The sequence below is a fragment of the Candida tropicalis genome (assembly GCF_000006335.3).
Source record: "Candida tropicalis MYA-3404 genomic scaffold supercont3.6, whole genome shotgun sequence".
Classification (NCBI taxonomy): domain Eukaryota; kingdom Fungi; phylum Ascomycota; class Pichiomycetes; order Serinales; family Debaryomycetaceae; genus Candida; species Candida tropicalis.
In genome coordinates this window covers 785,643-813,001 of record NW_003020058.1, presented here as the reverse complement: position 1 = coordinate 813,001, position 27,359 = coordinate 785,643, and the positions used below count along the sequence as shown (strand labels likewise).

At 33.5% G+C, this 27,359-nt stretch overlaps 13 protein-coding genes and 1 non-coding gene across 14 annotated transcripts; 5 read left to right on the top strand and 9 right to left on the bottom strand. All coding sequences in view use genetic code 12, as the record gives it.

Moving 5' to 3' along the window:
• Positions 1 to 686: 686 nt before the first annotated feature.
• Positions 687 to 1,739, bottom strand: CTRG_04640 (ATP synthase complex assembly protein; the record flags this gene model as incomplete). Its single annotated transcript, XM_002550296.1, has 1 exon — positions 687 to 1,739. One exon carries the CDS (start codon positions 1,737 to 1,739, stop codon positions 687 to 689), a length of 1,053 nt encoding a protein of 350 aa, XP_002550342.1.
• A 226-nt stretch (positions 1,740 to 1,965) lies between these two features.
• Positions 1,966 to 2,322, top strand: CTRG_04639 (prefolding complex chaperone subunit; the record flags this gene model as incomplete). Its single annotated transcript, XM_002550295.1, has 1 exon — positions 1,966 to 2,322. The coding sequence occupies one exon, from the start codon at positions 1,966 to 1,968 to the stop codon at positions 2,320 to 2,322; it is 357 nt and encodes a 118-aa protein (XP_002550341.1).
• A 74-nt stretch (positions 2,323 to 2,396) lies between these two features.
• On the bottom strand, positions 2,397 to 2,789 carry CTRG_04638 (chromatin DNA-binding EKC/KEOPS complex subunit; the record flags this gene model as incomplete). Its single annotated transcript, XM_002550294.1, has 1 exon — positions 2,397 to 2,789. The coding sequence occupies one exon, from the start codon at positions 2,787 to 2,789 to the stop codon at positions 2,397 to 2,399; it is 393 nt and encodes a 130-aa protein (XP_002550340.1).
• Positions 2,790 to 3,035: 246 nt separating this feature from the next.
• CTRG_04637 (bifunctional fructose-2,6-bisphosphate 2-phosphatase/6-phosphofructo-2-kinase) lies at positions 3,036 to 4,613 on the bottom strand (the record flags this gene model as incomplete). Its single annotated transcript, XM_002550293.1, has 1 exon — positions 3,036 to 4,613. The coding sequence occupies one exon, from the start codon at positions 4,611 to 4,613 to the stop codon at positions 3,036 to 3,038; it is 1,578 nt and encodes a 525-aa protein (XP_002550339.1).
• Positions 4,614 to 6,754: 2,141 nt separating this feature from the next.
• Positions 6,755 to 6,888, bottom strand: CTRG_06307. The gene has a single exon. It is a non-coding gene; the product is annotated as a tRNA-Arg (tRNA).
• A 1,406-nt stretch (positions 6,889 to 8,294) lies between these two features.
• Positions 8,295 to 9,059, top strand: TIM21 (Tim21p; the record flags this gene model as incomplete). Its single annotated transcript, XM_002550292.1, has 1 exon — positions 8,295 to 9,059. One exon carries the CDS (start codon positions 8,295 to 8,297, stop codon positions 9,057 to 9,059), a length of 765 nt encoding a protein of 254 aa, XP_002550338.1.
• A 112-nt stretch (positions 9,060 to 9,171) lies between these two features.
• On the bottom strand, positions 9,172 to 11,148 carry PGA5 (1,3-beta-glucanosyltransferase; the record flags this gene model as incomplete). Its single annotated transcript, XM_002550291.1, has 1 exon — positions 9,172 to 11,148. The coding sequence occupies one exon, from the start codon at positions 11,146 to 11,148 to the stop codon at positions 9,172 to 9,174; it is 1,977 nt and encodes a 658-aa protein (XP_002550337.1).
• A 197-nt stretch (positions 11,149 to 11,345) lies between these two features.
• On the bottom strand, positions 11,346 to 14,429 carry CTRG_04634 (uncharacterized protein; the record flags this gene model as incomplete). The annotated part of the gene is made up of 1 exon (XM_002550290.1): positions 11,346 to 14,429. The coding sequence occupies one exon, from the start codon at positions 14,427 to 14,429 to the stop codon at positions 11,346 to 11,348; it is 3,084 nt and encodes a 1,027-aa protein (XP_002550336.1).
• A 161-nt stretch (positions 14,430 to 14,590) lies between these two features.
• Positions 14,591 to 15,025, bottom strand: CTRG_04633 (uncharacterized protein; the record flags this gene model as incomplete). The annotated part of the gene is made up of 1 exon (XM_002550289.1): positions 14,591 to 15,025. One exon carries the CDS (start codon positions 15,023 to 15,025, stop codon positions 14,591 to 14,593), a length of 435 nt encoding a protein of 144 aa, XP_002550335.1.
• Positions 15,026 to 15,821: 796 nt separating this feature from the next.
• CTRG_04632 (Arf family GTPase) lies at positions 15,822 to 16,376 on the bottom strand (the record flags this gene model as incomplete). Its single annotated transcript, XM_002550288.1, has 1 exon — positions 15,822 to 16,376. The coding sequence occupies one exon, from the start codon at positions 16,374 to 16,376 to the stop codon at positions 15,822 to 15,824; it is 555 nt and encodes a 184-aa protein (XP_002550334.1).
• A 388-nt stretch (positions 16,377 to 16,764) lies between these two features.
• On the top strand, positions 16,765 to 18,828 carry CTRG_04631 (DNA cross-link repair protein PSO2; the record flags this gene model as incomplete). Its single annotated transcript, XM_002550287.1, has 1 exon — positions 16,765 to 18,828. One exon carries the CDS (start codon positions 16,765 to 16,767, stop codon positions 18,826 to 18,828), a length of 2,064 nt encoding a protein of 687 aa, XP_002550333.1.
• A 635-nt stretch (positions 18,829 to 19,463) lies between these two features.
• CTRG_04630 (uncharacterized protein) lies at positions 19,464 to 21,176 on the top strand (the record flags this gene model as incomplete). The annotated part of the gene is made up of 1 exon (XM_002550286.1): positions 19,464 to 21,176. One exon carries the CDS (start codon positions 19,464 to 19,466, stop codon positions 21,174 to 21,176), a length of 1,713 nt encoding a protein of 570 aa, XP_002550332.1.
• Positions 21,177 to 21,593: 417 nt separating this feature from the next.
• Positions 21,594 to 22,673, top strand: HOM6 (homoserine dehydrogenase; the record flags this gene model as incomplete). The annotated part of the gene is made up of 1 exon (XM_002550285.1): positions 21,594 to 22,673. One exon carries the CDS (start codon positions 21,594 to 21,596, stop codon positions 22,671 to 22,673), a length of 1,080 nt encoding a protein of 359 aa, XP_002550331.1.
• A 64-nt stretch (positions 22,674 to 22,737) lies between these two features.
• Positions 22,738 to 27,189, bottom strand: IML1 (Iml1p; the record flags this gene model as incomplete). Its single annotated transcript, XM_002550284.1, has 1 exon — positions 22,738 to 27,189. One exon carries the CDS (start codon positions 27,187 to 27,189, stop codon positions 22,738 to 22,740), a length of 4,452 nt encoding a protein of 1,483 aa, XP_002550330.1.
• Positions 27,190 to 27,359: the final 170 nt, after the last annotated feature.

Sequence of the window (27,359 nt, the reverse complement as noted above, 5' to 3'; positions counted from 1 at the left end):
ATTAAAGAATCTCTTTCCTTGGTACGCAAATAAAATCAACAATCAAATAAATAATTCTGCAATAATAATAATCAAAAGAAAAAAAAAACCAAGACGTGATTGTGAATTTGAATATAGTTAAAATTGTACACGAGTCAATAGCTAATCCAGAGTATTTTTTTGGCTTTGTTTATTAGGGGGCGACGGGTTGCAACTTTGATGATAATTGAAATATTAATACAAGAATTTAAAACTGAAAAGTAAAGGAAAAAAATCACGTGAGGTGATTTAGTAATGAAACAGTAAATGAATAATACAAAATGGTGGTAGCTTGACTAGATGCAAGTTTCTATTCTAAAGATGGGTATCCTATTTTGGTTTTGGTATGTCAATCGATAGAAAAGATTGAACCAGCAAGAAAAAAAAAATCAAAGAGGAACGGTGCGTCTTTTTGGTTCTTTTTTTTTGTGGTGAATGATTTTTTTTTCTCTCTCTCTCTTTCTACAACGCAGGTTTTTTTTTTTTTTGGAAAGAGCGCGTCGTGTTTCAATGTCGCGTTTAATGTCGCACATGCAATCTATTTACAGATTTCTCTTTTATACACTTTGTTTGGTTGCGTGCCATGCGACACATCTAGAATTCTTGAATAAGTAAGGGGTCCTTCTATTGTAAATTGAAAACAATGTAATAAATATATGTCAGAATCTCTAATGGCATACTAAAGCAGCACTGGCCAAGTTTCTTAACCAATCGTGTTTATCAACATCATGAGTATCTTCAACTTCTCCCCATTCGCCAGTTTGGAAAATGGTTTCTAAATTAGCCAACTCTACCACATCCTCTAAACTCTTATGGTAGTAGTCTTTAGTATCTTGTTTATTGATTTGATACAAGCTCTTAAGCGTTTGTTCATCATTAACGTTAGATCTCAACAACGTAATACCACACAAGAATGATTTAGAAGTCAATATGGTTTTTTCTAAAGCAATCAAATCGTAAATTGGTAATTGATCCAACCAATCCAATACAACTTCTTGAGTTTTTTCACCTTGTTTATTACCTCTTAAACCGTCTTTTTCACAATCCAAGAATTTTAATTCAATTGATTCATTTTCTGGGATTAATTTCTTAGTATGAGCATATTTGGTGAAAAATTCATCAAATTCAGCAATCAATGGACGATAAATTTCTTCTTGTCTTTTTCTTAATTTACCATCACATTCTCTGTTGGTAGCAAAAATAAGACATGTATCAGTATCGAGATATCTCAACATCTGTAACTTGATGTCTTCTAAAGCAAGCATTTCTTTTGCTTTATCACTATCACTTAAATGATGTTTACTTAAATCGATTGCTCTAGTTGCCAATGCAGTTAATGGTAATGTACTAGATTTGACTTTAAGATCTGGCAAGTGGGTCCATTCATGAGCAATCAAATAGGCCAATTGTTTTTTACTTTCAGGCAATTCTAATGGGAAACCTAATGGGGTACGTAGAGTTTTACCATCTAATTGGATTTCATATTTCTTTGTATCTGGATTAAAATAAACATCACCTTTCTTCCAGAATCTAGCACCAGTTTTAGCTAATTTATTAGTTTCTGATTGAATATTTGATTCGATGGTTTTGTCAATCCCCAAAGATGCTGAGTTATTTGCAGGAATACGAGATTGGAAAACACGAGCAGAGTTTACCAAACATCTAGTCAGAATATTAACAGGTTTGGATAATCTAATTTGTCTTCTAGCAAGTCTAATCATATTCTTAAAATATAAAAATTAATTTATGGGGTAGATTAGGTATACAGCTTCTTGTAGTTCAGAATTTTTCACCAATTTTTTTTTTCTTTCTTTCTGGTCAATATTTTTTTTTGTCGTTGAGTATTTGATCCTGACAAACTTCAAAAAGCTAAAGAAGAGCTTTTTTTTTCTATTTGTTTCCTTATCATTCTAAATCACATACATCAACTACTTACGAATATCAAAGATGAATCAAGAAGCTTTACAGAAAGTCCTTATTGAAATGGATAACCAATTGAATAAATCCCGTGCTGAATTATCCATGGTGAATTTACAATTAGACAGAACCAATACAAATTTGAAAATCATTGAAACAACGAAAACTAAACTTAACGATATTTGTCAACCATCAGAAAGAGTATGGCAAGGCTGTGGGAAAGCTTTTATTGCCAAAGATGTTAAAACATACCTTGGTGATTTGGATAAAGATCAAAAGGATTATCAAGATACTAAGAAAAACTTGACTATCAAAAAAGACTATTTACAAACCACTCTTGAAAAAACTATAGAAGGAATGACTAGCATCGTTGGGGAAAAGAAATAATCATTCTATATTATTACATAGTGCATATTTATGTATATATAAACCATCTGTGTGATTTTACCATGTGTTGGATGCTAATCACTTTCCTCTTCATCAACACCTTCATCTAGAATTCTTCTTTCAACATCTTGTTCTTCTTTATCACTTTTCGCTTTATTATTTTCTAATTGCATTCTTTCAGTTAAGAATATATTTATTTGATCTTGTAGAGTAGTCACTTCAGCTCGTAAATTACCCAATACTGTATCATTATGTTGACTTGGTTTATCTCGATCTTCACCACCGGCATTAATAACTATATCTGATATCTGATTTGTTTGACCATATGTTGTATGTGGACCATCACCAGGGTGGAATTCTTTAGGTTTTTCAAAATCAGGAGCCGTATAGACAGCAGTAGGTGTTAATTTCATAGTTGATATGTAGGGGGTACTTGTTGGTATAGAGTAGACAGATGAGTCTCTCATGTAATTTTTCTTTTTTTTTTGTTTGGAATCTCGCTTTGTTCTTGATTTTACAACCACTATTGTTAAGAAACTAATGTTATATATATATATAAATATCAATTTGAAAAAAGAAAGAACTAAATAATAATAAACTTAAAGTCAACTAATATATATAACTAGGTTGATTGGTTATGATTCTATTGTTATACATTATATACTAGTTTTTTTTTTGATTTTGTTTTGAACGATTGTTTTTTATTTCTTCGATTAGGCGGTATTGTAATAGTCTTTAATTTTAATTTTGGTTGCTGCGTTTGAATATGCATTAAACTTGACTTCAATGATTTCATCTGTCTTGAAATCTAGAGTGGCAATCTCATAACTTGAGCATGACATTAAATATCCATAGAAAACACGCAAAACAGTTTCATCGGCAATAATCAATAAATCACCGCTCATTCTTTCCATCTCCAAGATCAAAGGTTCAACCTTAATGGCCAAGTCATGATAAGACTCGGCTCTTGGATAACGGTAATGATATGGATCATGATCATACTGGACAGATTCCAATGGGAATTTTTCTCTAATTTCATCGTAAGTTAATCCACTAGTAAGCCCTGGGTTCTTTTGTGATAATTGGATTCTATTTCTAATATTGACATTCTTTTTGGCTAAAAATTGAGTGGTTTCAACTGTTCTTTGCTTCACCGATGTCCATACTTGTAATGTTTGACTCTCACTATCATCTTTCAGCTTATCGATATAGTCTCTTCCAGAACTTTTCAAATGGTCAACTAACGTCTGAGTTAAGTTTCTTGCATACTTCAAACCATCAGCATCCAATGGTGGATCTTGGTTATAGTCTAAGTAGTTTTTATAACATCTTGCTAAGAATAAAGATCCGGATTTGATTTTACCATTCATCAAATAAAATACAACTTTGTTTATCAAGTAACCATAATTTGTATTGTGCAACTCAAGCCTTTCACCAAAATTAATAAATTTAATATAAGATAAATGTTCTTCCTCTGGACCTCCCATGTTTTCATAAAATGGACCAAGGGCATTAATTCTGTCACTATAATCTTTGTATGCCTTATCATAATCCCAATTTTCATAATCTGGTGAGGACTTGGCAGCTTCATGGATATTCTTCATAACTATTTTGTCATCAGTAACCAAACTTTCAATAAACAACACTTGAACACCCATTGCACGGAACTTCTTTTGCAATTCTAATCGATATTCCGGTTTGGCATTGACAGCATCGTAAATGGCAATTTGACCACCATCATTATTGAAAAAGTTTTCAATATCTTGAAGACATTCATTAACCATCTTTTGTCTCAATTCATTAACTTTAGCTGATTTAGGTGATGGGACAAATAAATCATGAGTAACGTCATCGACAGCATTAGCACGTCTATAATTACCCAAATGGAAAGGAAAGGTATTGACACCAAGCCATCTTAAATATCTAGTTAAAGAAACTGACAAATGAGTTTTTCCTCTACCAGGCAAACCTGTCAAGATGATAATAATTTGTCCCGCATGAAACAATCTTCCAGATTCGGTCAGATATAACTGGGCTCCACCTAATTCACTGAATGGATCTATTGGTTTATGAATACTATCAATCCCAGTGATGTCACTCATTCTTCTACCAGGAGCTCTTTTAGGCGGTTGCACTGTGCCATCATTTGCCAACCCAGAGAAATCTGGACGAGCGGCGGGGTTATTGAATGACCACCTTTTCTTTGTTCTTAATTGGTTTCTATGATTAGGTTCCTCAGCACCAAATCCTTTGAATAATTCAATATCTTCTTCATCTGAAAGTGCCGACATATTATAGTTGATAGTATAAACTGTAAGGATTAAACTTAAATATTTGTGAAATATGGGGTTGAGTCTATCGCTGATAAAGTCTCTTAATCAGTAGGTATTTCTTTGATTGTCTTAGTAGTGGTTTTCCCCCCAGATTGTGGTTCTTTACGTTTCTTCTCCTTTTTAGTAATCAAGAAATGTTGAATAAAGATTATTTAAATCAAGAAGGAAAAAGTGGGAGTTTAGCTTTTTTTTTTTGGATGATAAATGATAGAACAAAAGAAAAATTGTTCTCCATTTTTTTCCCTTTCTGTCCTGTTTGGTTGTTCTTTTTTTTTCTGCTCGTAGTTAAGGTTAGCTCTGGCAACTTTTAAATATCTTCTGTGATTTGTTCACTACGCAATCTAGACTCGGTATAGTAATACATACACAAAATGACTACTACAAAGTGGGCATGTTTCTTCTAACGCCCATAAATTCCTACATGACCTGTTGCTCACTCTTAACACCGGATATACCGCCAGACATTAGAAAAACAAAATTGTGTTCCCTTGTTGCAAAGGAGAATTTGTTTTGTTAGGGTCGAGTAGAGAAGGCAACACAATAGGTGCTACAATTATGAATACATGTCAACTTATCTGTTTTCAAAAATATAACCATTAAAAGTACACTATTTTCATACTAAATAAATCAACATATACACACAAAGTAAATAGGAAAATAAGAAGTTGTTTTGTCATTTTTATTAAAATTCTATCTCTTTTAATTACTCAATATGCAAAGATAATTTATTCAGCCTTACCACCTTTTCTTTGAATCAAAGCTTTTCTGTCTTTGTCCAAGTGCAATTTGGTGATGACAACTTTAGATGGGTGGATGTTGATTGGAACAGAAGCACCGTTGGATTTTTCCTTTTGTAATTTGTCAACTTGAATAGCGAATTTCAATCTGTAGACGGAGTTGACTTTACCTTCAGAACCTTTTTTAGAACCTCTAACAACCAAGACTTCATCGTTTTGTCTAATTGGCAAAGATTTGATGTTGTATTGTTGTCTTAATTCTTTGGATAATGGAGCAGATAAAAGAACTCTTCTTTCAACGGAGGAAGCGTTGAAGTAAGCTTTTCTAGCTTTAGAACGAGATGATGAAACGTCTAGAATAAAAAGTTAGTAAAAAATTGTTCAAAACATTACGACAAGTAGAAACAAAGGGATGAAAAATGAGATCCATGCTGAATGAATATATTCTTAAATTTTTTTTTGTTTATTTCTTTTTTGTAGTTGAAAATTGGTGTCATTTTTATTCATATCACAGGTAGTCTGTTATCGGATGTTGGTTGTGCTTGATTCTAATGCATTCTGATGATTATCTTTTGAACTATCGCTTTGCTCTTCTCCATCTTTGACTAGAACTTCTCTATCCCTTTACTTTCAACTTATCCCATTTAAACACACACGTTCTATTTCGTGCTAATATCTATTGCATACCTTGACTGATCTTGGCCATTTTTAATGATTATATGCTAGCTACTATCGATCCAAAAGGAAATTTTGAAAATTTTTGTATATCCCAAAATTGAGTGTATAGAATTAATTTTTCGCGCACGCTGAATGAGAGAGGCAGAGGGAAGGACAAGACCTAGGAGGCTAGAGAGTGGATTAGGTTTGAGTGTATGAGTGACAAAAAAAAAATTACTGTGCGCACCATACACACTAAAGCGTTAACTATGCGTAAGACAATAGAATTGAACAGAAAAAAAATTTTCTCCCGTACTGCACATATATTATGTTTTAGGGCTACAACCATAATGCACGTGCATAAAGAGGTTTTAAAAAAATGAGTTTTAGTAATGGTCGATGCAGAATGTTTCAAAGCATCACAATATTAATTATGAGCTTGTTTAAAGGGGATTAAGAGATGTTTCACTTTGGTTTGTATAACCATAGTCCATAGAGAGTGACTACTGGGAAGTCATATGTGCACAACTGTTCTACGATAATTTTTTGCTGGCGCACGCTGCCAATTTGTTTCATCACAAACCATGAAATGCCAGTATAGTTGCAAGTAGGAAATTGTGTATGATATTTGGGGGGTCGAAAAATTAATCAATCAAGGGGTTGTTACTGTAACAAAACTTAAAGGATAAACAAAAAATCAAGTAGAGCCCCCTGCGGGACTTGAACCCGCGACCAAACGCTAGTTCCAATTCTCCTTTCAAAAACCTTTAAAGTATTTTAAAGCTTCGAAACAGGAGTCGAACCGGAATCGTTCATGCTACCGGCTGCACCAAGGGGGCGGTTTTGTCGTAACAGGAGCTGGCGAAGCTTCTAACTTTTGTACCAAAGCAGATGGTTCATCCAACTATGCCACAAAGACATCTTAAGTAAATTTTTTTTGATGTTTATAATGTGACCCAAAAAATTGGAATAATATACATAATAAGTTATTTTCTCACGTGATACGATATAGACATATCACATTATTATTACAATAAAGTGTCTCCAAGCTGTAGCTCTTAGTTTTTATTTAAAGGCAAAGAGTATCCACTCCATAGTAAGTTAATTTTTACTCTTTAATTGTATTTTCATTTTGTTTTTGTCAATTTTCTACATTAAAAACTTTTACCCATGGTAACACAATACGTGTGTATACCAATTTCACTGCAACATTCAACGATTTCTTGAAGGTATTTGTAGTCCGCTATGATAAAGCTTCAGAGCTAAAAATTACTAATCTTCACTGGTAACTACTATACCGAAGAAGTTCTGGGGCAACTTAAACGTCGTTTATAAAATCTAAGTTGAAAAATATTTAAACTTTCTGCATTTAATTATCTTATTGTAATTTATTAACCTTTATATGTGTTTCTTTTTGACTTATACCAAGTTTGCTGATACCGTCTTCAAAGGCTTCTTAATTCAACAACAGATGTAGTCATATGTACAATTCAACAATTTCGAAGAAAAGTAGATAAAAATTCTTTGCATTAGCCACGAGGAAGATATGTTAGCTAAAAGAGCAATTTCCAAGTCAAATATTCTGACTCAAGGATCCTCCTTCCAAATTAATTTACACAGTACCTTATTAGTTACATATTTAGTTTTTTTTCTCTATTACCGGAGTTCTTTGAGACTACGGAGTGGTAGCACCATACACACATTCATTTACGGGATATATTAATTCGGAAACATAAAATAACCACTTCTCAATAAATAAAACACACGATAATGTAATTATGGAACCTCTTCATACATATTGAGCCTGTAACCAACAAATTATGAGCTTATCCAAAGTGGAACTTTATTCACTATCACAAGTATCCACATTTCTTGAGCAACATTAATAATCCTGCTGTGAGTTCATTCTTTACCACAGCTCGGGTGCGATTTCTAGTACATCAGCTGTAACATTCTTGAATTCCATTACAAGTTCAAATAACCCATCAACGTGTAGCCTTCTAGTTAGAGTATTTGATCAATTGGTATATTCCTGACACATATGACTGTGTTTAACTTCATTGCTAATTTTTTTATTTTTTTTGAATCCAACTTACTGCGTTAATTCCCCCATTCCATAATTCTCAACAACAAGAGAGAGAAAAAAAAAATTGCGCCAATTGATTTTAACCCATCATCTTGTTACAATTAACTCTACTCAACATCTTGCTAGTGACTCTTACTAATAATTTGTTATCACCAGAAGATGAATTTCCTTCAACAGACCAGTAGTCTTGGATTAAGGACTTTTAGATTAAATATTCATTCAATTAGACCAACAATTCTTCCAAAAATTATTCCAACATTATATTTAAGATCACAACCAATTCAACAACCATGCACTAAACTCCTTCAAACCCATTTCTATTCCACCAAAACAGCCCCTCCACCACCACCACCACCACCCTCTACTCCTCATGATAAAAACGTCAAGGGTAAAAGGCTTCTTAATAGAATTTCCAGAGCTTTCACATTTTCATTGTCGACATTACTTGTGATGGGAGCTGCGGGGGTAGCTATTTTAGTTGTTTCGTTGATTTTATCCGAATTGTTCTTACCTTCAGGAGATACCAGAACATTTAACAAAGCAGTTAGATTAATTGAAGAGAATGAACAAGCACAAAAAGCGCTTGTATTTCCAAATGGTGAAAGATTGAAAGCATATGGTATTGTAGCTGCTGATAGATGGGTTCGTAACAGACCTGTTCAAAGTGTCAAAACCAAACATAAGGATGGTAAAGACCATTTATTAATGAAATTTCAAGTTGAATCAGATAGTGGAAATTATGGGGTTGTTACTTTAGAACAAGTTGATAATTCCATGTGGAGTACTGAATTTGAATATATTGCCTTGGATGTACCAGGATTCAGAAGAATTTACATTATCGAACCTCCAAAAAATCAATTGATACCTAAAATTGGTGGTGGAAGTGGATTCTTAGGATTGAATTGGGGTCCTAAGAAAGACTAATGATATATTCCATATTTATTATGACAAAGAGAGGCAAGAGAATGGCGATTAGTATATATGTATAAAAAAAATATATAGTACCATAAAGCTGAACTGATTTCTCTCATCAGTTCTAAATCAATAAAGCACAGCATGTAAATAACAACTTCACAATAGTTTGGAAAATTGAATTTTTGTAAGTTGTAGAACCACTGGTGACCAGTTTGGTTGGTTTAGCCTTTGCTTTTTTATTATGTGGTTTCTTATGCGATTTTCTACGTGATCCAGATGAATCTTTGCTACCCTTGCGATCATCACCATAATCACGACCATCGTCATCATCATCATCATCGTAGTCATCGTAGTCGTCACCATCATCATACTCCTTCCCATATTCATGATCACCTTTTCCATGATCATATTCTTTTCCATCATTGTCTTTACCTCCACCTTGACCAGGTTGACAATCAGGTTGAGCTCTTCCTTCAATAATTGCCAAACAATTTCGTCCATCACTTGAATACTTTGAACCCAAATCATCTAAACCTCTTCCACTTGATAGCTGTCCTCTACCTTGGAAATCACAAATATCTTGTTTTCTTCCACTTTGTTCATAATGCTTATTCAAAGCATATGATGCTCTTACGGTTGGATTACAATCGGAATATTTCCCATATTTACCCAATCTACCATTAGCGTTAATATCTTCGCAATCAACTTTGAAACATAAATCTTTCAAAGCAACTTCTTCATCAAATTGTGCGTCACTCGCAATAACACAAGATAACGACTGCCATAAACATTCACATTTACCTTGATCAGGTGTTGGTGGTAATGATAAAGCAATATCCCATGCATCATCTTCCGGTTGTATACACGATTTTGGCTCACAAATTGTAGCTTCATCAACAGTGATTCCAATTGGTGTCACTGAATTGTATCTCATTTTCAAAGTGTCAAAATCAGGTAATTTAGAAATCAGTCCATCTTTTTTAGACAATAAAACCCCATAATGGTTAACTTCTTCGAAATATTCATACACAATACCACCTGACCAAACTTTTCTCATGGTAGTGCCATAAATTGCTTCAATTTCAGTGAATGGTCTAGGAGTAATTATATTACAACCAAATTCACTGAAAAAAACAGGCACAGGATAATTATTAAAAGCAACTGTCAAATCACGATACCCTGAAGTAGTATATGTTGAATATCCACACCACTCATAAACATTAATAGCAAAAAAATCTGCTCGACTATAATTATCTTCATCTTCATCTAATTTACAAACAAAATAATTGGCTAAATTCTTTCGAATACTTGCATCATCATTTGATGCATATCCAATTGGTATCTTTCTATAACCTTGTTCATCAATATATTTCTTACAATCTCTCAAAGCTGCTCTAACAAAAGGACTTGAATCAATATTAGATTGAGCATTAGCAACTTCATTACCAGCAAAAAATCCCAACATATTATTATATTTATTCATTGCATCAATCACTTCCTTGTATCGATTAAATAATTCAGTATCCCAATGAGGATAATCTCTTCGAATGGACATATAAGGTTCAGATAAATCAGCAAGAACATAAATTCCAGCTTCAGCAAATGCATTCATACAAACATCATGATTTGCATTTGGATTAATTTGATATACTCTAATTACATTAACACCTAATTCTTTTAAATATTCTAAATCTCTTAAACAAGTAAATGGATTAGCTAATGGATCAACATAATGTGGTTCTTTAGTAGCATCATATATCTCTCCTTCTTGTCTTGATTTCTGATATGCAATTCCTTTAATAAAGAATTGTTGACCATTTTCACATTCAAAAAATTTGTTTCCAACAACTCTTATTGGCAGAATTGATTGTGATCCTGATAAATCTTCGTCTTCTTGAGTGGTTGGAATACCTAAAATGGTCGAAGTGTTTGATTCCCCTTTTATTGGTTGGAGAAATACCAACAAAAGTGTAAGTATTGATAAATGCATATTTTGGTTTGTACTGATTGTGTTTGAAAACAAAAAGAAAGAAAAGTTGCAAATAGAAAATTTATATCTGACGGATTTTTCTGCTGCTTTTTTTTTCTTCATTTTCATTTTTGCAGTTAGAGTTTTTAATAACAAAATTATACAACAAGAAAGCAATATCAAATAAATCTGTAAGAAAAAAGTCAATTATTATTAATAATACATAGTTAGTTACATCTATATTTATATAGCATTAGCAACAACAACAACAACAAAAAAAAAAGAAAAATAAAACTAGAAAACGCATTCATTAATCGGAGATATCTCTAGAATATTTCATACAACGATTTGAATTCCCTCTTACCTCTACATTCAATCATGTAAATTTCATTATCATTATGTTTAACCAATAACCCAGCTTTACCAATTCTTTCCAAATAATCAAATTTATTATCATCAGGAACCAACCATTTGAATTCGTCATTTTCATCATCTTCTTTAACCAATGTGAAATGGTAATATTTTCTCAGAGTGAGGTCATCAATGATTTCTTCAATGTTCAAGTTATACATTGATAAAATTTTCCATGAAGAAGGAACATTGATTTGACTGTAATTTTCCAATTGTTTCTGTAATCTAATTTGCATCAGATCAATTTTGCCAATGTGGAATGAAGTAGGATTATGAATAATACAAGCATTGTACACTTCATCAGCATCAATGGATTGTGACTTGATTTTTGGACTAACTGTTGAAACCCCAAAGGATGAAAAACTTGTAAATGTTGATGATTGACTTGGATTAGTTAAATCCATAACAGAAGAACCCAATGTATTATCGGAAGCCAACAATTTAGAGGCTCTCAAGGATCCATAACTTTGACTTCTTGAAGTAGTACTGGTTAATGCACCCAACGCATTTTCAATATTGCTATGAATCTCGTTGGCCAATGACCCATTGGAGCATCTAATCATCATTAAAATCTTTTCATCATTGATGGCATTGGTTGTATTAATTTGCAAATCAATAGCAGATGATTTTCTAAGATCAGTAACCGAAGGAGCAATATTCAACAACATGATTGCTTTGTCAACTTCTTCTTGGAGTTCTTCATCGAAATATTCCTTGAAAATGATAAACCAACATTTGTTCATATCGTAGTTAATTGCAATTTTGACAAACAAATTTTCTGCCCCAGTTGCAGCTTCCCATTTTTGTTGTTTCCATTTGGATATTTTCAATGATTTTGGAGATGATTGGGAAATATAGAAATCAAGAGTAGATTCCTCATTAATTGTGTTCTTCAATTCCTGTGGAATAACCAAATCTTCTTCAACAATTTCTGGAGTTGCTGGTGAGTTACGATTAATTAAACTAGTACTGGAGGAGTTTTCTTTAGCTTGGTTGAAAATAATAGTAGAAGAAGATGATGGCAAGGTTGATTCTGATCTAGACATTAATGCTTCCTTTTCGATTTCTTGAGGTGATTCTTCAATAATTGTAGTTGCAAGATTAGTACTACTGGTACTCATATTACGACGTTTTGGAACTGGAGTTGGCTTTGAACTTGGAACTGTTTCAAAGCCAGGGGTTTCAACCAAACTTGATCTGGATGACTTTTTGAAAAGACTGAAAATAGATTTTCTTCTCTGCTTATTGCTCTTGCTTGACGAGACCGATGTGGATGAATCATTATTATGAACACCCATGGCAAATGATGGTTTATAACTCTTACCAAAGTTGTTAATGTCAACAGCTGAACCTGTAGATAATTGGTATAAATTAGATTGTCTGGCTGGTTTGTTTAAATCCGGTACAGAACTTGCAAAACTTTTTTGATATGGAGCATGACTCTCAACTCCTGCATTAATTATAGCAACTTCTTCCTCATCAATAGTGTCAATATCAGCAGATGGCTCGCTTCCTTCAGGAGAAGATTCGACGAAGGAAATTTCGCCTGTAGAAGATTTATGTTTCTCCTCAGCAGCAGTAGAATATTCGTCTGATAATTTCTTTCTGTTGATAATTTGGAAATATTTATCATCATCATCTTCAGCCTCTTGTTTGCAGGTTTCTTCCAATTCATTGCTTTTAGATAGAGTCTTTTTGATCAATGGCAATGTACGATTAAATTTAGATTCTAAATTGGCTTCCTCGTTACTTATCACTGAAGAACTGGAGCTTGAATCTAATTTGAGGTCCATCAATTCATCAGCATCACTATTAGTTAACTCAGCACTATTTGGTGCGACAAAGGTTGACTTGATAGGAGAAAGTGTTGGTGAGTCAATTAATTCTTGGAATGGCTTTTTCTTTGTTGGAGAGGATGGAGCCGTATTAGCTTCATCTGAAGACAATGATTTCTTGTGTTCTGAGTCGGAAATAACATTAATACCAAAGCCAGATAATGATTCAGCTGGACTAGAATGTGACTCAAGCAAGAACTGATCACTGACAGGAGAATTATTACGTTCTAACGGGCATATACCTGATAATTTAGCAACCCAAGCATTCACAAGATGTTCGTCGTCACATGAGATGGTGATTGACTTGGTGTTTGTTGAATCTGGTGATAAAAAGTCAATTGCTCTCAATTCAATTGAATCTGTAGTATGTGACAAGGACAACTCGTTCACTCTAAATGGAGGATAGAGCAAAGAACGCGAAACTTCAACATCATTTTCAGTATCAATAGACAAAATGGCTAAAGCATTTGAAGTTTCAGTACCAATAAGGTCCAACAAAATAAGTTCAATTGGGGTCTTTCCTGCCAATAAAAGTTTGGCATGTCCTGTTCTTTCCAAAATTTGGTCCACAGTGAAGTAACTTGAAACCAATTCGTTGCTGACAAGAGTGCCTGAAGTGAAAGTTCTAATATTGGAAAATTTAATATTATTCATCTTCTTGGAGAAGACATCAGTTTTATGGTTGTCGACAATTTCCTTTAATTTCGAGCTGTGAATGTTTAACTTATCTAGGACAAATGGATTTCTTAAATGTTCTGAACATGAGTTCATAAATTTAATGAATTTGGACAAGTTTTTTATAGGACCAATCAATAGACATTCTGTAGTATTATCACTGGCCTCATGTAATTTCCATTCCTGAGAGTATTTTTCAAACAAGAGCACAGTACCATCATCTAACCACAAGATAAAATCATTGACAAAAGCTTTGAATGCTTCAATTTCACCCATACTCTTGGTCTCGATATTAGATAATGTTTTATTTAGAAGGTTCAATAACTTGTTGTGTTTTGTGTACAAGCCTCTCGTGACCGAGGCAAGTGAAGATGTTGTAGATTTCTTTGGCTTGACAACGCCTAGTATTTCAACCAAGTTATTGTTCAAATCTATGGTGGATTCTTGTAATTGCACTAATAATGGCAGACATTCATTAACGGACATCATTATTTGTGAAGTTGGTGAGAAGAATTGAAGGGGTATAATTAAGAATGGTTGGGAAGTATAAATAAATCAAATAATATAAATAAACAACACGGAAATGATATATATATGAAAAAAAAAGAAAAATTGTTAGCAATATCAACCAGTTGGATGAGGTACAAGTTTTATATGAAATTTGAAATTACTAAGGGGAAATAGACTGCCGGTGCGAGTCGAAGATCTTGAGCCAAATTAAATATATGAAAAAAAAAGAACACAATACAAAAATAAAATAAAGCAAGAAAGCTAAAAGTATCAAAAGTAAACAAAACAAACTTAACGTTTCGTGTTTTAGGTTTTGAAAAAACGGAGGGAAAGAAGGAAAATCCAATTGATATGTAATTTAACCCGAATTGGGGGTGGACGATGGTCTTCAAGCAAGGGGAGTAAATGGTGCCGTGATGGTAGTAAAGAAAAGGCGAGAAGAAATAATATCCTCGTAGTGTTTCTCGCCAATGCTGTAATTTAATATTGCTTCTTGCATCGGGCTTGAAAGGGCGGTGTGAAATAAAGATGGGCTTTGTTTCGGTACATCGGTTGCCCATTTGTTGGCATTGCATTTTTAAATTGAAAGGGGGGGGGGATTAAGTTGTTCTGTGGTTATTATTCCACTTTTGTTGGCTGAGTTAATTAATTTGCCCTTTGACGCGTTTCGTGTTTTTTTTTCTTTGAAAATGCGCGTTTTGTGTGTCAATATAGATTTCTATGATGCAAAGCCGAATTATCAGCGCTTAATTATTGAACAAATTACAGTACTATAGCAAACATCACATTTGTATTGCATGATAATTTACGTCTAGATTCAATTGCTCATATGCTATTCGTTCCTTCATTGCATGAATTAATAGTATTCCTTCATGAGGGAGATGACGCGTCTGACCAAGTAATGTCGGTTTTTGTCTCACGAATGTTATGATTACTACTGGGGGTACCCACCAACACTATTTTGTTCAAACTTACAAGAGCAAAATTTTGTACATAACTTCTGTCATTAGTGGCTGCCACGACTAAACCGTAAACCAAAGTGATGATGTTAATACAAAATCCCAATTTGGTTATATAATTGAATCTTAAATCGGTTAGATGACGCGTCAAGTTATTATTATTATATTATTATTAGTTCTTTGTTCATTTAAAATAGAAGTTTTACTAACAATAGCAATTTAATTTTTTTTTAGACAAAGTGATTGTAATTTCACATTTATATTTTTCTTTGTAGCAATTACTACAGTTTCGCTTCAGAGAAAATACAAATCAGATATCTCCATTGACCGCCTGAATATTAAAACAAAACAATGACAAAAAAATAGTTTATCGTGAATCCGTTTTAGGATTTTATTATCACGTATACTATCATTAATAATCTCTACTTATAATCCAATCTAAAACATGATTTACCCCTTCACCTGTTTTACCGCTGACCAATTCCACATCCCATTTATCCCTTTGGGGAATTTGTTGTGACAATTGAAGGAGTTCAATTACTTTCTCCTTTAGCTCCAGTCTCTCATCCTGTGGTATAAGGTCAATCTTATTAATCACCACCATTAGATAGACACCTACTAACCTATCTTGTAATATCACTTTCTCTCGTAATTCGTCATATGATTCTTGTAATCGTTCCAAACTCAACCCATCAATCACCCACATAACTACATCTGTCTTTTCAAAATAGTTACCCCAAAATGCTCTTAGTGTTGTTTGTCCTCCGATATCCCAGATATTCAATGTATAGTCATCGTAGCGTAAAGTTTTGATTTGAAACCCCATCGTCGGCGATATAGAAGTCGTATCTTCATTCAACATTTTCTTGATTATCGTTGTTTTACCCGAGTTATCCAACCCTAATGTTAACACTCTCACTTCATTGTCCTTAAGTTTTTGCTTCTTGATTATAGTAAGTAACCCCATAGTTGTGAATGATGTTTGAGAATGCTTGTCGTTAGAAGAATTTTCTTTTTTCTAACTCAAAACAAAACAAAAATAGTCGCTAAAAAAATTCCCACCTCTTGATTAAAGGTCGTAAAATAATATGATTGTAACTATCATGGATTTTACAGACACTCAGTGGAATAATTAATACCATTTGATGTTAATACGGTTTTCCTTGATTGTTTGTATTTCCATTTAGCAAGTCAAAAAATTTGGAAATCTCATCTTATCATCACGTGACAAAGTCAGATTTTTTGTAGTTATTATACACAAAAAAAATACTCCTGGTTTGAAGATTTATCTTCTTTACAAAAACTCTATCAAAAAGTACCCTCCGCATAGTTCTACATTATACCAGGCATAAACGATGCCTCGTATAAAAAAAGAGAGTTCAGATAGTAAAGAAACGCAACAACGATCAATATTTGAATTTACTCAGAGAAGAGATCATAAAACAACAGTTATTAAACGTGAAGGTGTATCACAATCCAGTACATCTACCACCACAACGGTCATTGGTAAATCAGAGACCTATTCCCATGATACAGTATTATGTCCTATATGCAATGAGAACATCAATCATTTGGATATACGTCAAAGGACAGATCACGTCGACACATGTTTAGTACGCGTTACTTTTGTTGAAACTTCGACGTCCACTGTTACAACCAAGAAGGAAATATCACCAACAGCAATATCTCAAAATGAACGATTCAAATCGAAATCATTATCTTCCCCTGAACTTGAACAGTCGGCAAAGAAGAAGAGAAAACTAGATCCTAATGATCCAAAGGTTAAATATGTGAATGGTGAAACAGATACCAATAAAGAACAAAAAACCATTAAACCCCCAACAAGCATTAAAGCAACAAGCAAAAAACCAATACCTGATCTTAAAATCATGGTATTCCCTGTACTGAAGGATTATGTATCAACTTATAAAGTTGCAGTTGACGCGTTTAATTTTGCCCCACATTCTGAAATCGACCAATATTTTTTGACCCATTTTCACGCTGATCATTATGGGGGCATATCCAAGAAATGGGCTTATGAAAGAGTATTTGGATTGGAGGATATGGATTATGAGAATGACTCCAAATATAGAAAAATAATATATTGCACTGGAATAACAGGAAGATTGCTTACATTGCGGTTCTCGATTGACCCTAGATTTATCAAAGAGTTAGAGCTAGATACTCGATATAAGATTAAGAGTTACACAGATGACTTCATCGAGAATTTTGGGGTGGAAAGTAATGATGAGGATCCCGGGCTTTATGTTGTTCCAATATGTGCCAACCATTGTCCAGGAGCAGCCATTTTCTTGTTTGAATCTATTGGATTAGATAACCAAATACATCGAATAATACATTGTGGTGATTTTCGTGTCAACAAGGAGATTTTAGACAATCCCACTCTACGACAGTTTAGTTTGAATAAAAAGAACACCATTGATGGAGTTTTGAAGATAGATCAAGTATATCTAGACACCACTTATATGTCACCAAAACATAACCTTCCAAAACAAGAGTTGGTGTGCGATGTTGTGGCAGATTTATTTCATGACTTAGCACGAGAACAATCAAACAAATCCTCTTTGTTTGCCAATTGGTTTGGAGCTTTGACTCAATCTAGAATAACTGATTTTTGGAGAGCAAAGGCTGGACCAACAATTATAAAGAAAAAGAAATTTTTGATTGTAATTGGCACTTATATCATAGGTAAAGAGAAGCTAGCTTTGGCTATACTGAAACGTCTCAAATGTATGATTTATGTGCTGAACATTGGTGCTCGAAGGGATAAGTATGATATATTCAAGACATACCAGGATCCATACTTGGAACTGGTACTATCTGATAACGAGTTTGGCAATGATAATGATGACTTTGTTATTCATTTAGTCCCCATGACAATAGTTGGTACAGTGGAAGAATTATCAAATTATTTCAATCACAATAGATACTATGAAAATTTTGAAAGGTGTATTGGGCTTTGTCCAACTGGTTGGAGTTTCAATCAATACAAACGACCAAAACGTTTTGGCTCCCCACCAAGAAACGAATTAGAAGAAATTATCCAAATTATGGAAAACCAAACTTCATTTAGTTATGTCGATGATATACTAGCACAAGTACCGAAAACCACTAAAGTTACGAAAGGCAAACCCGATATTGGATTGTACAGACTGTATGCTATACCCTATAGTGAACATTCTTCCTTTAGAGAATTGGCATACTTTGTCACATTTTTCAACATCGACAAAGTAATACCAACAGTGAATACTGAACGTGAAGAAAGTAACCAGAAAATGGAGGGACATATAGCAATCTGGGAATTGGCAAGAAAATTAATCACTAACCAAAAAGTCGAACTAGAAATCGATCAAGATTTGGTTGACAGATTAAAAGAGATTTCCTTGGATACATTTTAATGCACGTCATTATTTATATGAAAGGTTAATGTAGTAATTGTAACTACACACTCCTCGTGGATAAATACATATTAAATCTATTTCTACATAAAGGAGTACTTTTTACGAATTGTTACACAAAACCAGTTTTATTTAATAGAGATAGTACTATCATGAATTCAAGTCTCACACCATTTCTGTATGATCTTGCAATCCGTTTCTATGCTTTTTTGGTCACATCATACTTCAGTAATAGAATTTCCAAAGAATTTATTCACTTTGATGAACCATAATGTTGGTCTCCATATTTGAAAGAAAGGTTTGAATGTTAAAACTGCGAAAATCCTACAATAGATTTAATGCAAATCCCAAAAGATCTTATGTAATCGCTTTTTGTTTTTTTAGTTTAAAACAAAGGATTAAATACATTAGAATTAAATATTTGAAGCCTTCCTTATATAATCGCTAAATTCTAAGTATGTATTTATTTAGGAAAAGATAAAGGATCATCATTATGCACATGGAAGCTATGGCCAGTAATACAAATTTTTACGAAGTCAATATAAAACTTTGAATGGTGATAATATATAAACTACAAATCCCATGATGAATATTTCATAGATTTATTAAATGTAGTTCTCTATTATGTATCAGTTATGACAATGAGTAGTTCAAATTCATCCACTACCAAGGAACAAGAACAAATTTCCCTGAAACAATCCACAGAGCATCTATTTCAAAAACAACCAAAACAATACCATAACATTTTTATCAGGTATTCAATATTAATCATTAGTTGTTTTGGTTCAATCATGTATTGTAACTTTCTATGCACCAGCGCAATATTATATCATTTGAAAGATAAAATTTCTGGCAATGAAAAATCCCAGAAACCTGACATTGAACAAAAAACCCATGGGTACATTCCTCGTAAAGCATATGATAATTTATCAGAAATGAAACCCAGTAGAGACTTACAATACTATTTGAAAGCATTGAATTTAGATTTACAGGAATTTCATGTGACCACTGCTGATGGGTTTATTTTGACATTACATAGAATTATTGATCCCAAAGAAACTGATGATCAAAGAGAGATGAGAAAGCCCGTATTTATGCAACATGGTTTATTTTCATCTAGTGGAAATTGGGTTGTTAGTGGTAAGAATTCTTTGGGATACTATTTCCATGAACAAGGATACGATGTTTGGTTAGGTAATAATCGAAGTTTTTTTAGAGCTAAACATGAAACAATTAAAGGGGATTTATATAATAGTGAAGCTTATTGGGATTGGAGTATTGAAGAATTGGCATACTATGATTTACCATCCATGTTAAATACTGTATTGGTACACAAGAAGAAATTCAAGAAATTGATTTTAATGGGACATCTGCAAGGTGGGTTGCAAAGTTTCATGATGTTGAAAAATCCGTATTTTAAACTATTACACGAAAAGATTGAATTATTTGTACCTATTGGTCCAGCAATTTATCCTGGTCCAATGTTTTATACATGTGATTTCATTAAGTTTATGCATTCAAGAAGTAAAACTTCATGGTTGTTATTATTTGGCTGTTGTGCTTTCATGAGGAATTTATGTCTTGTAAGGTATTATATAGCAGAATACTCCTTATATGGAAAACTATCTTACTATTTCTTTAAATACGTATTTGGGTGGTATGGATACAATTGGGGTCAAGATAAGAAAGTAAGACACTTTTTGTTTGTTTTCGTAATGAGTTATGCATCAATGGAGTTGATGAAGTATTATTTGTCAAGTTCGTCAGAATACGGATTCACCGTAATGTTGCAACCTAAGGAATCCTATAAAAATGATGACCATTTCAAAGTGAATAAAGTTAATGATAGCAAGAGTTTTTTCCAATTTGACAAAACTTGGTTTACTGGTATTAAAGTTCCCATGCTTTTGTTTATAGGTGAAAAAGATCACTTGGTTGATGCAAAGAAAGTTGCAGAACACATGAGGAAATATGAACCGGGATATGTTGAAGGAAATAATTTTGAAGCGGTTGAATTGACAAACTATCATCACATCGATGTTGCTTGGGCAGAAGATGTTATTGGATCTGTGGGGTATGTCATAATTGAAAAATTGAAAAAGATGGAAGAAAAAGAGAAAATACACCCAGAAATTATAACAGAACCTATAGAGAATATAGACAGTGTCAAAGTCGAGAATGTTGAATTAACATCATCTGAAGATGATGTATTTGTTGTAACGAAGGATTCACTTGCTCAGGAACAAATTTCAGATCTTGGTTATAACTTTAAGGATCAACAAATCATTACAGTGAAACCATTGGAGTTGGAAAATATAGTCCTTCCACAGAGTGTTACTGCTAATTGAAGATGGTCGATATATATATATATATAGTTTGTTTTTACCAAGTAGACAAATGAAACTACCCCAGAATCATTCTCTGCAGAATCTACTCCGTCTTTACGAAGCTTTATCATATTTTAGTCCATACACTCTCATTTGTTTTATATCTAATCCGTTTATACGTTTCATAGTTTCAATTATTGTATCCTGTGGTTCATTCGTAGTATCGATTTCTGGTTAGAGATGAACCACATTGTTGTCCAAAAGCCGTTTGCTCATTAGTTTTCCGGTTCAGGACGTATCGCGATTGCGTGCTTGTTCCCACACATTTGTTTTGTTGACTCAGCACGAACTATTTTTTTTTTCACCCAATTTTTTTTTTTTTTTCATGCTGTTAATTAGCTTCTTCAAACTAATACTAAAACTCTACATCAATTCATAATGGTTAAATCAGTTAACGTTGCAATTATCGGTTCTGGTGTTGTTGGATCATCATACATCACCCAATTGAAAAACTTGAAAAGCAATATTGGTTTCAATGTTGTTTACTTGGCTAAAACTGTTGAAGAAGCTTTATACAGTAAAGATTACAAACCAGTTGATTTAGCAAATTATGAAACTGCCCCAACTGAAAAGACTTTATCATTGGATGAATTGGTCAAATTTTTAAAAGGCGCCAATAAACCAACTATTTTAGTTGATAACACTTCAAGTCAAGCTATTGCTAATTATTATCCAACTTTTATTAAAGAAGGTATTTCAATTGCTACTCCAAATAAAAAAGCCTTTTCATCTGATTTGAAATCATGGAAAGAACTTTTCCAAACTGCTGAATTACCAGATGCTGGTTTGGTTTATCACGAATGTAGTGTTGGTGCCGCCTTACCAATTATTTCTCCATTGAAAGATTTGATTGCTACTGGTGATAAAGTTGATAAAATTGAAGGTATTTTCTCAGGTACTTTATCTTATATTTTCAATGAATTTTCAACTTCTGAAAAATCAAATGTTAAATTTTCAGATGTTGTTAAAAAAGCTAAAGAATTGGGATACACCGAACCTGATCCAAGAGATGATTTGAATGGTTTGGATGTTGCTAGAAAAGTTACCATCTTGGCTAGAATTTCAGGTTTGGAAGTTGAAGGACCAACTTCTTTCCCAGTTGAATCTTTAATTCCAAAACAATTAGAAGGTGTTACCAGTGTTGCTGAATTTATGGAAAAATTACCAAACTTTGATGATGATATTCAAAAAGTTAAAGATGAAGCTTTTGCTGAAGGTAAAGTTTTAAGATTTGTTGGTAAAGTCGATATTGGTGCTAACAAAGTTTCTGTTGGTATTGGTAAATATGGTTTCGATCATCCATTTGCTTCTTTGAAAGGTAGTGATAATGTCGTTTCTATCAAAACCGAAAAATACCCAAATCCTTTGATTGTTCAAGGTGCTGGTGCTGGTGCAGTTATTACTGCTCATGGTGTTTTGGCTGATACTATCAAGATCGCCGAAAGAATTGCCAACTAAAAGTAGGTGACATCATACTAGACATTCATAAATTATACGTAAATACATACAGAGATTTAGCGACTCACGAGATTAAGGAAAACAACTCTTCTTTTGAATGTGCTTTCGCCGTGGTGAAAATTTCTCTTAAAAATTCAACATTTTGACAAGCAGCTCTAAAAGTAAGCATAATCTTATGTGAGTCGGTATGTACGGCTTTAGCATTACTTTCATAATCACCAACCATAGTAGCGGTTGATCCAACTCGAGCAAGGTGCATATTATTTGGAGCCAAAAAGAAATCACCATTATCTCTCAACTCAGCAATATAGAACCCCGATTTATGAATGAATTGGGCATATCTAAAAGATGGTACACCCCAACTGTATCCAATATCAATATTTTCACGCAGGAAAAATGACGTTGATCTATTATCTAAATAGTATCCTAATTTCTTCAAAAAATAGGAATGATAGAAATATTTATTTGTTGAAAATATTTCATCGTCTGCAAGATCCGGATCAGTCCATGGATTAAGTGACAATTTAACATCAACAAATGAATGGAATGGACTAAGTCTTGGAAGTATACATAATTCTTTCCATGGAGTTTCAACTAATTTCAACCCATGTTTTTCACATAATCTAGACCAAGCAATAATACTATCTTCAATAAACTTATTGGTTGTGTTTAACCATTGTAATCGAATATGGTAACAATGTTCTGGATTATGTACTCTATCATAATGCACAGTAATAAACTCAGGACGGAAAGACTTACCTAAAGGATCAACGTCAAACTTAACAGCACGACTCAAAATAAACTTCTTCCGCTTTCTACCCACCGTAGAGTCAGCCATAGATGACGCTTCTGATGTGACATTCAGCGACGAAGAAACTTTTTGTAAATCTGTTTGTCCTTGGATTCTTGGAGATGTATTGAACTTTGGTGAAGCCACCCCTTCGAATTTTTTACTACCAAACCACGCTGTAGATTTACCTCTATTTGACTTATCAGCATATTCATCTTCAAAAGCATAAAAATAATGTCCATCTAATAATCCATGACGTTGTTCAACATGTTTAAACAATCCTTTATTCATCAAGCTTTGACCGTATGATACTGCTTGCTCTCTGGATTCAATATCTTCAAAACTGTCAACCAACCAGGACACAAATTCACTTCCCACAAAACAGTACAGATGCTTCTTAAAATGCCAATTTCTATCGACTAATGTTAACCCCGTTGCTCTGTTTTGCAACTCAATGGCTAATTCAGATAACTTGATGGACTTGTTAAATCTTGATGATTCTGGTATCATCAATGCAGGTTGAGTTCCCGTAATATCATAATTCTGGGCTTCTTCATTCAAGAAATCATATAAATTACCCGTATAAAACAACACCTCTGATTCACGACGAGTACGTGTTTTGTCTGATTTGTCATTCCCCTTGTATGCTCCAGTTTTGATCGCTCTAATTAATTTAAGTAAACCTTCTACTCTAATTTCCTCTGCAGTTAACTTTTCATTACTACTGAAAAATGCAGTTTTTGGAATATCCGTAGGCATAACCACAAATTTCATCTTATGAAATTCTTTTTTATCTTCTGGCATTGCATCATCAAATCCTGCTAATAGTTGATCAAATTGATTCCAATTATACTTTTGTGATTCATCAGCAATAGCATCAATACGGGCTGGAGTATATTCGTCAGTGTATCGAGTTCTAATAAGTGGGAAATATGGCTTAATTTTAGTTTGACCCAAGGTTATTTTATTTTCTTCTGAAGGAATCATCTTTCTGTATAATTGAACATTTATATTACCGTTGTAATCACAAAAGATTCGATGGATTTCGTCTTCTAATGACATGTAAATTCTTGCACCAAGGTAATTATCTTCTGTAGGGAAATATTTAATAATACTCTCAGCACTACCGGAAGGTTTCCTCTCTGCTTCTGCTCGATTAACTTTTTCTCCATAACATATTTGAAATCCCAACATTAATCTAAGTTGAATCATCTCTCTCATTAAAGCATGGGTAGATTTCAACTCCCAATAGTTATCAGAATTTAAGAATACCGTATAAATTTGGAACTTGTAATCCGTTTCAAGTTGATTCTTAGAAGGAAACACACCTGTAACCGTGGGTAAAGCAGCAGGGGCTTGGAAAGATCTCCATTTGATCAATTTCCTTTGAATCTTATCAGGAAAGATATTACTCCATCTGCTGACTTGACTTCTCTGAAGAACATTGGTAGTTGTGTCTCTTGAAGGATTGGTAATTTCAATCCAAAATTGACCGGTAGAGGTATCCATTTCTGGTTCCACCAAAATAGATGATTTCTTTCTAGGCAATTTTGCCCTTTCATTAGGTATTGATGGTCGAATGGGTTTCGGTTCTTCTTTCTTTGTAAACAACGTTTCTCCTTTGATTATTCGAGGAGAACCAGCAGACTTTCTAAAAGTTTCAATATTTCGAATAGTTGAAGGTGCAGTCTCACTCATTATTGAAGGTGCCGGAGATTTGATGTCGTCACTGTTCTTGTTTATATGGTACAAAGAAGACAATGCAGATTTATCATTCACTGGATGAACAACTGTCCCTGAAGCGATGGAAATAGTCGAACCATTACTTGGTTGTAATATGGGCTTGTTGCTCAACATCAAAGAAAGCGTAGCATTGGCATCTTTAATAACAGGAGCTTGAAACTTGGGTCTATCATGTTTGATTTTCGGCTCCCCAATTTTGAAATCCCGAAGGGGCTGTTTGTGGAGTTGTTGTTTGTCATGGTCATAATAATGCTCTTGTGGTTGAATGTGTTTGACAGGTTTAAACACATTGGCATCGTAGGAATCCATTACCTCCAATAGTGACTTGTCATGAATATTTGGATGAAATCGAGGAATTTTGGCATCGCTGGCTTCGTTTTCCATTACTCCCATCATTTGTAATTCATAAATCTTACATCTAGGAATCCATTGAAAACCTTGTTCCAATTTATCTTGATAAAAAGATATATCACACCAAATAGGTACACAATGGCAAACTTTACCATCTTTGAAGTATCTGAATAACGGAGTAACATGCAACGGTGGCTGACTAAGGCAAATGATATCTAAACTAGTATCAATACTGGATATTTTTTTACTTGTCTCTAATAACAAATCATAATCAACATCAAACAACCCTGCTCCTGGAGTAATTATCATAATATGATTCAACGAATGTTTAAGATCCGTGTTTCTAAATCTATCATTAATAGATGTCAACCCTAAATTAACGGCTTCTAGTAGGTTACCTTTAATGGCAGGTAATGTACCATTTTCAATGATAAATTTCCCATCATCATCTAAATTCAACATGGTATCTCGTTTGAAATTGGCAAATTCAAGTCTTAAATCCGCCATGATTTTATCCCAATGCATGTTATTAACTTGATCAACCACCACTCTGAAAAAGTCTCTTCGTTGCGGGGGTCTTTCGCCTGGTTGTAAATTAGTCCATGGAATATCTGTAAGATCAATACTGGTAAACAAAACAATGGTAATTGAATGATGTGTGTTTCGTTCTCTCCAACGACGAAAAATCTCTGGAAATAAATTATTTACCAACTTATGAAACATTATTTCTCCATCTTCCTCAAAATGCCACATTTCTCTCGACAATTGAATAAATATAGTAAGTTTTGCACTTTCTGAACGATATATTATTTTGGTATCTTTACCAATATATCCCGAAAACACACTTTTACCATTTTTATACATATGTTTAACGGTACCAACTCTGCTACCTAAATACACCAATCTTTGATCAGTATATGTACAGGTATCAACCAAAGAAGATGAAAAATTCCACATCCCATCTCTCGATAAATTTACATCCTTGATGAAAATCTCCACTAAATCAAGAGTAACGGTTTCCAATTTTGAAATTTTCCTCAATACCATTTGAGCCCTAGGCGGTAGGTCTAATAATTTTTGCAATGGAGCTGACATCAATGAAATTTGGAATTTTGATTTTGTTCCTTCAATGGTATCTGTATCATCCTGGTCTTTCCGTATGTTATTAACACTGCAAATAAAAATTAACTTTTTATTTTTACCTTCTTCGAGTGACAGAAGTTCAAAAACTTGACCAACTTGAAATCCACCAGGGATAGAATTGGCCGTTACTAATACATCTTCACTTGAATCGCGTAATTCATGGAACCAAACAGTAACAACTATGGGTATTTTCATATCATCATCATTTTGAGGATTACTCTTTATTCTACTAAGGCCAAATTGTGACTCACTGGGTTTATCCAAAAAGTGGTTATTTTTTCGACTTACTATAAGGGTACTTCCGACATTTCTATTTAACGTTGAACGCAGTGCTTGGTTAGATATTGTTCGTGATCTTCCAATAGTTAAACTGGCATGGTTCGCTGACATTTGTTTTTGATTTGAGAACATTCTTAAATTAGTGTTTGATCCATTGGTTGGTGGAGGTGCCTTACTGGAACCCGAATTAAACATCCTTGAATGTTGCATAATGTTTAATTTGTAGGGTGAGTAATTTTGACTTTAATCTTCTTCAAAGGTAACCACCAAGAACTACAAGCCAAAACGATTCAAAACCTTTAGTTTTTTTTTTTTTTTTTTTTGCTTGGTTCTCACTTTCATCGGTTTTACTACGCGGAAACGATAAGTTTATTTATTAC